The following is a 14,364-nucleotide window of genomic DNA, read 5'->3' on the forward strand; positions in this document are numbered from 1 at the left end:
CGTGCGCCGCCCCATCTTCTCTGATACAGGTTCCCCATCTCAAGCAGTGCGGCGATCTGAACCCAGAGACCATTCGACCCCTAGCTATGCGTGCGGAAGCATGGGAAGCTATCCAGGGCATGTCAGAATGGGTGCTGAACACTATAGAACACGGCTAAGACCTATTTTAGATCTGAGACATTTGAACAAAGCCTCATGAGACGGCCGTTCGAAATGATCACAACCAGACAAATCCTCGCGCAAATTCGCCCAGGAGACTGGTTTATCTCTCTCGATCTGAAGGACGCGTACTTTCAGATCCAGATAACACCCCGTCACAGGCCATTCTTGAGATTCGCCTTCGACGGTCGGGTATATCAATACACAGTCCTGCCGTTCGGCCTGTCTTTGGCACCCCGTACATTTACGAAGTGCATGGACACGGCTCTCGCTCCCCTCAGAAGACGGGGAATGCGTATACTGAACTATCTGGACGACTGGCTTATTCTGGCGCAGTCAGAGACAGAGCTTGTGTCTCACAGAACAGTGCTTCTCAGCCACTTGGAAAACCTGGGTCTCTTGGTTAACTGGACCAAGAGCTCATTATCGCCCCGCCAGTCAATCTCCTTCTTGGGATAGAACTGGACTCGGTGGCTATGACGGCCAGATTATCGGAGCAGCGCGCGCGCCGCATCCGTCATCTCGCCGCATCCTTCCAGGTGGGCAGCCAGGCTCCGCTGAGGACATTCCAGCGAATCCTGGGGCATATGGCCTCAGCTGCAGCAGTGCTTCAGCTGGGCTTACTGCGCATGCGCCCGCTTCAACGCTGGCTGAAAGCACGCGTGCCTCACCGAGCCTGGGCGGCCGGCGACTCGCGAGTCAGGGTGAATCAAGGCTGCATTTCAGCACTACAGCCCTGGCTGGCAGCCGAATGGTATCGCACGGGAGTGACGATGGGAGCGATCTCGCACCGGAAGGTTGTCTCGACAGACGCTTCCAACCAAGGTTGGGGAGCGCTCTTCGAAGAGAGACCGGTCTATGGCCGCTGGTCAGACCAGGAGAATCTCCTTCACATAAACTGTCTAGAGATGCTCGCGGTCGAGAAAGCGCTCAGGCACTTCCTCCCAGTCCTCCAAGGTCACCATGTTCTAGTCAGCACGGACAATACATCAGTAGTGGCCTACGTGAACCGCCAGGGCGGCGTCAGATCCAAAATGCTCTGCACCCTGGCGGAACGCCTCCTCGTGTGGGCTCAGCACTCATTGCGCTCGCTGAGAGCCGCGCATGTGCCTGGGCACCTGAACGACGGTCCCGACAGACTGTCCAGGGACAATGTTCCCCCTGGGGAGTGGTCCTTGCATCCCCAAACAGTCCAGTCACTGTGGCACCGTTTCGGCAAAGTGAAAGTCGACCTCTTTGCGTCAAAAGACAACGCTCACTGCCCAAAGTTCTTTACGAAGAACGAGGACGCGCTGGCCCAGACCTGGCCCAGCGGCCCACTATATGCCTTCCCGCCGGTCATCTCTGTTGCCACAAGTCATCAGGAGAACCAGGGAAGCGCGCCACACGGTGCTCCTCATAGCCCCGTACTGGGAGAACCAGACTTGGTTCCCGGAGCTAATACAGCTGGCAGACACAGTCCCCTGGCCGATTCCGGCGAGAAGAGACCTTCTCTCTCAAGCCCACGGCTCGATCTGGCATCCCCATGCAGAGCGCTGGTCTCTGCATGCATGGAGACTCAACGGATACCCGTTGACCTGCCAGAAGGGGTTGTGAACATGATCACCCAGTCTAGAGCCCCCTCTACGAGGCGGCTCTACACGTCTAAATGGTCTGTGTTTAAAAGTGGTGCACTGCCAAGGGGCTGGATCCACAAGCATGTGGGGTATCGCAGGTATTGATTTTCCTCCAAGAGCTGCTGGACACGGGCAGGTCCCCTTCCACGCTCAAAGTCTATGTTGCGGCCATCTCAGCTTTTGCCGGTTCGGCGCTGGGCCGCGCATTAGGAAGGAACGAGTTCGTCACCCGCTTCCTTAGGGGAGCCAGGAGGATGAACCCCCCGCGACCCCCCTCGGTTCCTATGTGGGATCTTTCGCTGGTCCTAGAGGCCCTGAAAGCGCATCCCTTTGAACCCATAGAAACTGTGGATATGAAATACCTCACGCTCAAAACCGTTTTTCTGATAGCTCTGTCTTCAGTCAAACGTGTGGGAGACCTTCACGCGTTATCCGTTAACGCCGTGTGCCTCGAGTTCGGACCTAATGGCTCGAAAGTCATTCTTAAACCGAGGCATGGTTATGTCCCCAAAATATTGGGCACTCCCTTCAGAGCACAGGTCATTTCTCTCTCAGCCCTGCCGCCTTCCGGCAGCGAGGTCGATGGTAATCTCCTCTGCCCGGTCAGAGCGCTGAGAAATTACATCACACGCTCCGCCGCTATCAGACGCTCGGAGCAGCTTTTCGTTTCGTTTGGTGGGCGCACCAAGGTCTCGCCGCCTCGAAACACAGCCTGTCCAGATGGATAGTGGACGCTATCGCAGCTACTTACGCGTCTAAAAACCTGCAGTGCCCTCTGGGCATCAGGGCTCACTCCACCAGAGGCATGGCCTCTTCGTGGGCTTGGTCCAGCGGAATTTCCATTCATGACATTTGTACGGCGGCGGGCTGGGCCTCCCCCAACCTTTACAACCTGGAAGTTCCTGCCTTGCAGGCGAAAGTTTTATCAGTCAAAGTCACGCGTAGGCCGGCCCACTGTCTGTGTGCGGGCTACTGCGGTTGATTTAGCTCTCCTGGTTGAGCTGCATTATACAAGGGTTTATCAGCTCAGACCGGCCGTGCCGCTCTCAGTGTCCTAGTGTGTGCTTATGTACTGCGCTAGCCATTCTATTGGCCGCCCGGTTCCGACGCATCGTGTTCCCCGGACTTCCCCTGGGACTCATTTAGTGGATGCTGGGCGCGCACGGCGTTGACAAGGGAGTTCCCGTAGCGTAAGCTAACTTACGCAATACGAGAGAACCTCTCGTAAAAGAACGTAATCGGTTACTAACGTAACCTCGGTTCTCTCTAGAAGAGGGAACAAGTATTGCTTAACCCGCCGTGCTCGCGCCACGAGCTCATTCGCTTCAGCGACAGAAACCAGTGAAGCAGCCTCTGAGCCTCGCTTGTATACGCTAAGCCACACCCCCTCTTTCGCGGGCTGTGACGCATGAGGTGCGCCAAGCGCGCTCATTGGACGTGACGTCACGTCTAAGGCTCAGCGATAGGCTGCTGCAGTTGCCGCAGGGCAGCCAATGGGCACGCTAGTAAGCCTGCCCTAGGTCTGCGTGCTGCTGCACTGCGTTGACAAAATTATAAAAATTAAGGATAATTTTTTGGCTTCAGATCTCGAGAAAAGATTACTTTCCCGTAGCGTAAGCTAACTTACGCAATACTCGTTCCCTCTCCTAGAGAGAACCGAGGTTACGTTAGTAACCGATTACGTTTTGTTAGTAACCGATTACGTTTTTCCGCAACTACAGCGTTTCACGGTCACCCGGATGAGTACAGAGTGAACTACAGAGTTCACTAAGCTAGTCACATCCAAAGCAGTATCCAAAGCCCTTGCACTCTTACTATCCTTGATTAAAGTTTGGATGCGTGTCCCTAGTTCTGAAATCTTCTCCGTCAGCCTGACTATCTCCCTGCATTTATCACATGTAAATCCTTCAACGCTGACAGAGAATGCTATACTATACATGTGCCACGAAGTGTAAGTGACAATAACAGGAGAAGACATTACTCACCGTGTTTGTTGACTGATCCAACTCACCACAGCTGTCTGATAGACTTGTAAAAGGTGCGAGAGAAAAAAAGAAAACGGCAAGCACGGATGGCAGGTTAACAGGCTAGCGATATACTAGCGTGGTGTGTTAGCGATAACGATTTCGTTAAAAGCTAGCGATGTCAGATTAATGTGATAGGCTTTATTAGACAAAATCTAATATATGTTGATGAGTAAGTAACATTTTTAACACGAGCTGCCACCTGCGACTTTTCAACCCCTCGCCTCCACGGAGCCAAGCTTAGAAAGCCATTCCCAACATGTCAGATTGGGTTTTGGAAATAATTAAATGAGGCTACTCGCTCCAGTCCACTTGCAGGTCCCTCCGCTTCAGGGGTGTGATTCACAATTAATTCTCTGACGACGACACATACGTCTTCTGAGATGAAGTACAAGCTCTGCTAGCAAAGGCCGCTGTGAAGAAAGTTCCCATGGCCCACAGCAAGTCAGGCTTGTTACGTCCTCGTTCCGAAAAGGGAATGGCGGCCTGGAAATTATGGCAGTATTTCTGGCTTTGAAGGAGTTCCAGTCAGAATTTAGAGGGCGCCACATCCTGGTCCGTTGGGAGAGTATGACAGTGGTAGCATATATAAATCACCAAGAGGGACTCCGGTCTCATGTGCTAAACAAGCTGGCATACCGCCTCCTTCTGTGGGCGCAACACAATCTTCGCTCAGTGAGAGTGGTGCACCTGCTGGGCTCCATGAATACAGAAGCAGATATGCTGTCCTGGAATGGACCGTCTCATAAAAAATAGCTTGCCATGCTACTAAGCTTACACATGAGTCGACGCTCCTGCTCCTCAGTCGAAAGATTCTGACAAAATAAGCAATCAGCGCAAACTTAAATAGGCAGTTGGCCGTTGTCTGTGCTGATGCAGTTTTCCCCATAAGAGTCAATTACTGATGCAATGCTCGTTCCCGTTATCTCAGGCAACCAAGGCTACGTTAATAACTGAAACATTTTATATCTTAGTATTTTTCTTGTTAGTTTTAATATTTTCATACATTTTCTGAATGTGAAATGTGAAGCATGATGTTTACTAAAACAAAATAAAATAATAATCTCTTAATGTTCCTGTGTGGCCTCTCACACCATTCATGAAATATTGATAACATTTCCTAAAATACTCTGTCCATCCTGATTGCTATATGACTAAAATCTCATGACAAAACACAGCTGCTGTTTAGGTCCTTGCAGAATTCAGTCTATAATCACAATGCAAGTGTGAGAAAATGGCGTCCTCTGCTGGCAAAGTTGCAAATCTGTCCCAAGAAAATTATTATTTAATTTCATCACCCTTTAAACTGATTCCATTTGCTTATTATCTGGTTGGTACTAGTTAGAAGTTTTTTTTTTTTTTTTTTTTACTTTATAAAATACAAAAGACTAATCATGCTATAAACAAATTTGTCTGAGGAAGTTTATACATGAAATGTTTGTACGGAAATGTTTGAATGTGCTTGCTGATTAAGGCCTCTGATATAAGCATGTTAGAACACCTGTGTGTTGTCTGATTTGTCCCTGTAATTTATGATCTTTCAAATAATGTGATCTTTAATAACATTGTATATTTGAGTGAATATTAATTATCTTGTCTTCTCTCTGGGTTGTAGATGATTAATCTGTCAACTCCAGAGCGTCTGAAAGAGATAAGACATCAAACATCAGCTGAACTCTCCCCTATTCTCCTCATATCATACATCGAGGCCATGGCCAGCCATAAACTAGGCGCTGGAGACAAGTCTGAACATCCTGAGGAACACATCAATGAAACCATCATGGTAATTTGTGTACCATTCCACATACAGGACATGATGTAAGACAGAAACACACCAGTCAGTTTTAATAAGCCTGAATGGTTTACACCAAAGTTTAAAATAGAAAACTTAACCCCCAAAAACAGGCAGCACACTTAGTTAAACATGAAAAAAGATTTAAACATGAAAACAAATACATTAATTACATATAGATTTTCTTTATATATATATATATATATATATATATATATATATATATATATATATATATATATATATATATATATCAGTTAAAACAATAACAAGTAGGTAAAGCCGTAACCAAATCATTTAAAATACTCTTAAATTAATTTAGAGAGACCAACTCTTTAAAGCATAATTTATCTTGTAACTGATTCCAATCAGACAGAGCAGCATAACTAAACACCCTTTTACCCATATTTGGACTATTGGGATGTTTAAAAGATAATATTCTTGTGAACGAAGACCATACATTTTTACACCTTTTTGAATGGTATACTGCTGTAAACAGGAGGGAAGCAAACCCAGGAAAGTTTTACATAAAGATGTACCATTGCTTGTGTCTATAGATTGACAGTGCGGGCCATCCAACCCAAGAGTACAGTAAACAATGATGGGTAAGGGCTTTTGAAGTGGTAATAAATCTTAAAGCTCCATGAACTGAATCCAATGCCTTTAAACAATGCTTGGGTGCCTGCAGATAGATAATATCAAAATAATCCAACACTGAGAAGAAAGTAGCAGCTACCAATCTCCTCCTTCACTTGTCTTCACGTTATGGTGCAGAGAACATTAGTTGGACTTTGCCATGTAAGACTTCCAGCCTGTGATTTGGCAGTGGTTCTGGAAGGTTTGTCTCTGGCATCCTTCAAGCCCCTGGACTCAATTTCAGAGAAGTTACTAACATTAAACATGGCTTTTATGTTGGCTATTGCGTCCCTTAAGAGGATAGGAGACTCGCAGGCCCTGTCATTTGCTCCTTCGGCCTGTTACAGTCGTAACCTGAGACGTTCTGTGTTTTCTGTATTTTTCTCATAGAATTTGGTTTTTAGTGTGAATAACTTAGTCGAGAAGGATGAGAAGGTGGAATGGGACAGGATAAATGAGGATTTGAGGAAGTATTACATCACCACACTCCTTCACACAGCAGAGATGGAAACACTGGCCCTGTCTGCTGGATACACACACACTATGCAGATGCAGGTGGATGCCGGTGAAGTAGGTGAGATTTGTGTGGGCTAAAATATAAACAAACACTCTCGAAGAAGAATCTGTAAAAACTGGGCCCAATGTTCATATTAGGAAATTTTCCATTTGGATTTTCCGCAGGTATTTAATCATTTAAATTATGCCTTTCATTGTGTTGTATTTAACACATTTTAACACCTCATTCCCCAATAGTTTTTTTTTTTTTTGCAGCACTGCAATATAAGAACTATGTTGGGTCTCCCAAAGAAACTTTCCACTATAAAGAACCTTTTGTTAAATAGAAAGGTTCCGTTGATGGTTAAAGGCTCTCATTGAACCATAGACAGCAATAACCTTTATTTGTACAAGTGTAGGGTTGAAAATAAATGTCTAAAAACTTAATGGATAATGCACTGGCATAAAATTTCCAGTACATTCTCCATTTTCCATACATATTTATTTCTTACAGTGCATTATTCATTTTTATATACTGTAAATCTTAAACTTTCTGACAGAACAATTATAGGATACACTATTAAAAAATGTACTGAAAATATTAAAACATCATAATTAGTTAACCTAAATAGTTAGCGTTTAGAAATAAAAAGTATGAAAATCTTTGGAAAATACAGATTGAATCAAATTGAATGCTTTATTCAACAATAAAATAAAAGTACATTATTGTAAAATGTTTCATAGTTTTGTTGTTATTTCTTGTGATTGTTTAATATAAATATGTTACTGAGTAATTTTATAGAAGTCCCTGCATTATTAATAAAATTTGATTGTTTTGTTTGTTTTTTAATACCTTTTGTATTTTGTTCCATAATACCTGAAAAAATGTCACCATATTTTTACAGGTTTTTTTAATTAGTTTTTTTTACCTGCTTTTGATGAAGGTGCTAATCATTGTGTTGAATGATTTCTAGAAATGAAACTATACACATTTGAACCCCACCAAGCACATAAGCATCCAGTTTCAACCAACATCCAAGGAAACTCCATTTCACTGACCCCTAAGAATGCAAAAAACAAAAGCAATAATGGTTTGTAATAATGTTCTTTCTTAACTTCATAGCAAATTGAATACAAATGCACCAACTGATTCAAATGCATGTCTTCCATCTGTCTCTGCTGTAGGAAGCACCTCCATTGTATTTCTAATCTATAACAGTATTGGGGATATTTTAAAGCCAACTGATGACCCTGGTGTGGCCGATTACTCTCGCTATGCAGCAGCGGGTGAAATTACAGTTAATTCGCCAGTAATAGCAGCAGCCATCAGCAATCCAAAGACATTTGCACTGAGCAACGTGACCTTCACTCTCAAACACACACAGGTGCAGTGTGACTGATTGATTAATTAACTTGAAATAGTTGTTGCTTTGAATGTCATTTTAATATGCATTGAAGTTTTGCTTTTTTCATAAAGGAGATAGATCCTGCCCATGATGAGACTAAGTGTGCATTCTGGGAGTATTCCCAGAGCATGATGGGACACTGGAGTTTGGATGGCTGTAAACGCACTCATGTGAATTCCACTCATACTTCTTGTTCCTGTGATCACCTGACACACTTTGCTATTCTCATGTCCTCTGCTCATGCCAATGTAAGTGAACTACTGCTGTCCCCTACTGGTCTCCTCACAAAATACGGTGGCCCAACCAATATTTCTTTGTTATTTCTACCTGAACCGTTTAAACTATTTTACATTACCATTCAAAGGTTTGGGGTCAGTACGATCTTTTTTTTAAACATTTTTTTTTTTTAAATCTTTTTTTTTTTATTCAGCGAAGATGCAATAAATTGATTAAAAGTGACAGTAACAATGCCACAAAACTGTTTTCGACATTGAAAATATTAAGAAATGTTTCTTGAGCACTAAGTCAGAATTTTATAATGATTTTTGAATCTGTGACACTGAACACTGAGAATTCAGCTTTGCCATCACAAAAATAAATTACATTTTAAAATATATTAAAATCAAAAACTGTTATTTTAAAATGTAATAATATTTCACAATGTTACTGTTGTACTCTATTTTAATAAAATAAATGCAGCCTAGGTGAAAACACTGCGAGATATTTATTTCAAAAACATAAAAAACTCTTACCGACCCCAAATGTACGGTATACACATATGTTTATGATTGATTAAGTCATATTAAATATTAAAAACCTGACAAATTTTTTTTTACTGTGTAAGACTTCATATTTCTTCTAAAATCATAGAAAAAAAATGTCTTAGACTGATGTTATCTTTAAAGTACACTTTTAAAGTTACAGTGAAGTTACCTTAATCATTAGAAATACAGAATATAGTTGATCTGTTTGTTCAGTCCAGTATATCTTATTAGTGGTGATTGCTGTCATAAACCTCACTATTATGCTCCCTCATACTTGTTAGGAATTTGAACAAACTCCTAACCCTAAATGTTAAACATCAGCATGTAATGCATCACATATCGTTTGTGCTACAATGATTTATGAAACATTTAACTATGTGGTTTGTTGAGAATAGCTGGCACTGGCAGACAATACTACTTTTATGCAGGACCCTAAACTATATCTAGGAATTTTAAATATCATAGTCAGTTAGGGCATCAAAACAGCCACGTAACAATGTGCGGTAACATTTTATTTTACAGTGTCCTTGTTACATTATGTTACATGTACTTACCATAGTAATAACAGTAAATTATGCATAATTACATGCAACTAACCCTCAACCAAATCCTACCCTATAACCCTATAGTAAGTACATGTAGTTGCTTAATATTACTCAGTACTGAAATATATAATTACACTGTAACAATGACACCTTAAAATAAAGTGTAACCCAATGTGCTATAAAACCACCCAGAACACCTTAGAAACATGGCACAGGTGAGTGTCACTCACATTTTCTTCAATGTATGCTATTATTACTTTGTGAAAACAACTTGTAAACATGGTACAATTAGAGCAGAATTCACAATTTGCTTGTAAACAATCCTAAATGCCTTTTCCTGCTCTGTCTTATGTAGTTGCTTGCGCATTATAATGTTCTGACGAGGATAACGCAGCTGGGAATGGTGATCTCCATAATATGCCTGTCCCTGTGTATCTTCACATTCTGGTTCTTCCGAGACATTCAGAACACCAGAACCACGATCCACAAGAACCTGTGCTGCAGCCTTTTCATGGCCCAGTTCATCTTCCTCATCGGGATTAACAAGATTGCACACAAGGTTCTCTCCTCAGGCTTTTGTCAAATGGCAACATAAACCCTTTACAAAAGTAGTCTATTAAGTAATGTAGTGCAATGTAATGTTGATTCATGTTTGTTCACTTTGTGTTTCAGTGGTTCTGTTCTATTATCGCTGGCCTGCTGCACTATTTCTTCTTGTCTGCATTTGCCTGGATGTGTATAGAGGGGATCCATTTGTATCTCATTGTTGTTGGTGTCATCTATAACAAAGGTTTCCTCCACCGGAACTTCTACATATTTGGTTATGGGAGCCCTGCAGTGGTCGTCACAATTTCTGCAACACTTGGATATAAATATTATGGCACCAGTACTGTGTAAGTTATTAGAATTTAAATTTAGTGGCATTTGTTAAAGAAAGTATGACTATTACTATGAGCAATCCACCTTATTTTGATCCACCAATATTATTTTGAATGTGCAAGGCTTCCGTTGTCTTCAGTTATTTTAGCTGTGCAAATATTGTATTTTATGCTCCTTGATATTAAAAACTGGTATTTGCTTTCATATTATATTATTTACTATCATAATCATAAACACAGGTTTGTAGCTCAAATAGTTACAATTTATTGAACTTTATTCTTCTAGTTATTTAAAGTATAGTGGCTAACAAATCGTAATTCTCATACATTCACAAAAAAAATTCAAAATTCACAACGTACTGTAGATTGTACATCTACAGTACGTTGCAAAATAAGGTGGATTGCACCACTCACATTTTCTTCAAACAATGTAAATTCAGTTTTACAATAATTGTAATTATTATTCCATGTTATTAATCTTATTAAGGTGTTGGCTGAGCACTGAAAATAACTTCATCTGGAGTTTCATAGGACCAGCTTGTCTGATTATTCTGGTGAGCATCTCTTCCTGTGTTAGTGTAACATCTAGTAACAACACTGTAATATAGACTGTCTGTAACCCATGAACAGTACTCTGGGCTCATGTACACTCAGCAACAAATCTCAGTTACACTAATACAACCCTTTTCATTAGAACTATGCTGTATTTTAATAAATCTAAATAAATTGTAAATCTAAATAAAATAATATCCAAAATGTAATTTCATTAGAGCTGTCAATAAATGTAAAAAAAAATTTTTTTTTTATTAATTAATTGATAACATGATATGCTGTTTAATTAATCAAATGAATTGCTGCATGTAGTTCATACTGTACTTTCTTGTTGGATAAATATCACATCAAAGCCATTTATGCCCTCCCAGGTTAATCTGCTGGCATTTGCTGTGATCATCTTTAAGGTTTATCGTCACACTGCAGTAAAGATACCTGAAATCAGTCACTATGAAAATATCAGGTAAAGAAATTGTTCATCATTTCAATTGTCACATCTCCTCTTCTGTAATGTTATGACTCTTTGTGTTAGCAAGTAACTTGGACTCCATCCTTTATATCCCACGTTTAGTAAAAGTAAAATTTTATTTTATTCATGTCAGGGTAGCAAAATACTATTATGTTACTAATCAAACAGCTGACTTAAAAATATTGCAAACATATTTTTAACTTTTGCTATTCAATAATTATTCCACAGGTCTTGTGCAAGAGGAGCTATTGCTCTTCTATTTGTTCTGGGAGTTACCTGGACTTTTGGTGTCATGCACATCTTATATGAGACCACCCTGACAGCGTATCTCTTTACCTTCGCCAATGTGTTCCAAGGGATGTTCATTTTCATTTTCCTTTGCGTGCTATCCAGAAGGGTAAGGTGCACACTATTCTACAATTCCCTTTAGATGGAACTCAGCACTGCGTCATGACTTTGATGCTATGGGAATGCCCCTGCATGAGCAAGTCTCTGAAGCATGTGTGGAAGTGTCAGTTTTATTGACCAAAGGTGAGGTTAGCTGACATAGTGTAAGCATGTCATAAAGACCATAAATAGTCACCTGAAATAAAGATCATCAGGTTATTTGCTTTAGGAAGCCAGGGTTGTGTTTGAGAGACCCTCTGTGTTATGGCACATAAATTGTCTGGAGATGAGGGCTGTATTTGGGCCCTTGTTCATGTTGATGCAGCAGATCCTGCTATGGGCTGAGAACAAACTACTCTCACTGGGGGGCAGTTTATATTCCAGGGCATTCAACTTGGGAGAAGGCACCCTGTCCACACAGGTGTTGAGGCCCGGGGAATGGAGACATCACCCAGAGGTGGTGAAGTTTATTTGGCAGAAGTACGACAGAGCGGAAGTGAACCTGTTTAGCTCAGCAGAGTCAACCCACTGTCCCCTCTGGTTTGCCCTCATCCCTCCAGCTCCGTTACGGCTGGATGTCATGGTGCAGACTGTATGCATTTTCCCCAGATCACTCAGCTCCCGGGAGTTCTAGGCGAGGGTTCACTAGAACGGAGTTCGCCTGTTGCTAGTGGCTCTGTTCTGGCCACCCCAAGTCTAGTGTTTCGACCTAATATCTCTCTGGAAGGCTCTCCACTGGAAATTCCGACCAGGAGGGATCTTTAGTCTTAGGCTCAGGATTATCCACCCCTGACCCAAGATTTGGAAGCTGTGGTTTGGCCCCAAAGGGTATCAACTCGTAGATTCCAGTCTCTCAATTGAGGTCGTGATGCAGTTTATTTTGCCTATGACGTGCATGGAATGGCTTTACCTCTAGGCATCAAGGTCCACTCAACTTGGTGCTGGCCTCTTCTAAAGCATTATCTAAGGGTGCACCTTTACAATATGTTTGTGCTGTGGTAGGCTGGTCCTCTCAGCACACATTCATAAGGTTTTACAGTTTGGATTCATGGCTCTCAAGTCCTTTAGGGTTAATCCTCTCAGTGGACCACAGGGTTTGTGTGTAGCGTACTTCACAAACTTGCTGGCCAGGCATTTTTCAGTATGGCAATGTGGGTATTAACATTCCCATAGCGTCAACATCAGCGTTGAATTCCCTTGAAAGTGAACGTCTCTGGTTATGTAACCCAGTTCCATGAGAAGGGAATGAGACCCTGAGTCGCTTTGCCATACTTTATGCATGCCTGAGCGTCTTCCTTCAGATAATTAGAATGTGATGAATTTTATTTCAAGTGCCTATTTATAGTCTTGATGATGCGATTACACTGTCACCTGACCTCGCCTTTGGCCAATGAAATTGCTGTGTTCCCACACATGCTTTAGACATCATAATGCAGTGTCTCATCTCCCTTATCAGGGAACTGGGTTACCTAATCAGAGATGTAATTTTTTTCTTATTCAGTATTAATTTGTACCATTTTACACCTTAATTTGCAAATGTTTTCACTTTTATCTTCAGATTCAAGAGGAGTACTACAGATTATTCAAGAATATTCCATGTTGTTTTGAGTGTCTGCGGTAAACTTTATCAAGAGAGATTGACAAATGTCAAGTTTTTTTTTACGCCAGTTTACAAATGCTTTTAAATCTATAAAGCACTATAAAGATGTACTTATGAAAATGTGTGCGAAAGTTCCAATATATTTATTTTTTGAGAGAAAAGTATTAAAATGTTATAAAAACTAAAATGTTACTGAATGCTAAGTTTTATAACCAATTGCAGTCAGCACCTATAAGTTTTACAGTCAATAGCAAAAAAATAAATAAATCTTTCTTTCTGACAACTGATTGTCTAAGATGATTTTCTATGTACTGTATTATGGACTAATAAAAACATTTATCTTCTTTGATGTGTTCATCTCGACCCAAGTGCAGAGTTAATAAATCTGAAACTATATTTAATACACAGTAATGTCAAACAAAGCCGGAACAAGTAGGCAGGCCCTTCTGGGTATAGAACTGGGGCAAAACACAGAACAGGACTAGAAAAACACTTAAAAAGAGCAACACAAGAACTAGAGCAAAGGGCACAATCCACTCCTGGCGTATTGCACAAAACAATCATATGGATAGGAGGAAACACAATAAATAGAGAGGGAAAACCATGAGAAACAGGTGTTGGCAATTAACAGAACGTGAACTAGACAAGGGTTAAATGAGGGTGCGTGGCAAAAGGAAACATGGGGTCTGGACAAGGGGAGCACATGTCAGACACAAAAAAGTCTGCATTCGAAAGCTTAGGCAGCTGAGTTTTTTTGTGTTTTTTTTTGCCTCACTGCCCTATCAGGCAATGACTGCAGGCAGTGTTTGTGCATGAAACTTTTTGATTTTGGACAGACTTCTGAAGAAGCATAATGGCTTAAACATCTACAAGAAAATAGAGGGAGGATTGATGATAACTTAGTGGATATTTAATTACTAAAGTACTAATTGTTTTGCTAGACATTAAAAGTGGAAAAAGTTGGTAAAATTTACATTTACACAAAAAAAAAGATGTCATTTTTTTTGTCACAGAATCGAAGCCACAGGATAGTGGGATATC

General features: G+C 41.4%; 1 protein-coding gene across 1 annotated transcript in view; it reads left to right on the top strand.

The window, feature by feature from the left end:
* adgrl4 (adhesion G protein-coupled receptor L4) overlaps nucleotides 1–13,667 on the top strand; it is a 36,919-nt gene extending 23,252 nt beyond the window's left edge. Inside the window, exons 6-16 of the mRNA XM_082156747.1 lie at nucleotides 5,415–5,582; nucleotides 6,618–6,801; nucleotides 7,697–7,813; nucleotides 7,908–8,107; nucleotides 8,200–8,376; nucleotides 9,793–9,996; nucleotides 10,110–10,330; nucleotides 10,803–10,869; nucleotides 11,239–11,330; nucleotides 11,565–11,733; nucleotides 13,282–13,667. Of these exons, the coding sequence (XP_082012873.1) occupies nucleotides 5,415–5,582; nucleotides 6,618–6,801; nucleotides 7,697–7,813; nucleotides 7,908–8,107; nucleotides 8,200–8,376; nucleotides 9,793–9,996; nucleotides 10,110–10,330; nucleotides 10,803–10,869; nucleotides 11,239–11,330; nucleotides 11,565–11,733; nucleotides 13,282–13,344 (1,662 nt within the window). The 3' untranslated portion in view covers nucleotides 13,345–13,667. The remainder of the gene's footprint in view (nucleotides 1–5,414; nucleotides 5,583–6,617; nucleotides 6,802–7,696; nucleotides 7,814–7,907; nucleotides 8,108–8,199; nucleotides 8,377–9,792; nucleotides 9,997–10,109; nucleotides 10,331–10,802; nucleotides 10,870–11,238; nucleotides 11,331–11,564; nucleotides 11,734–13,281) is intronic.
* Nucleotides 13,668–14,364: the final 697 nt, after the last annotated feature.

This window comes from Leuciscus leuciscus, assembly GCF_965113295.1.
Source record: "Leuciscus leuciscus genome assembly, chromosome: 23".
In the NCBI taxonomy this organism is placed as follows: Eukaryota; Metazoa; Chordata; class Actinopteri; order Cypriniformes; family Leuciscidae; genus Leuciscus; species Leuciscus leuciscus.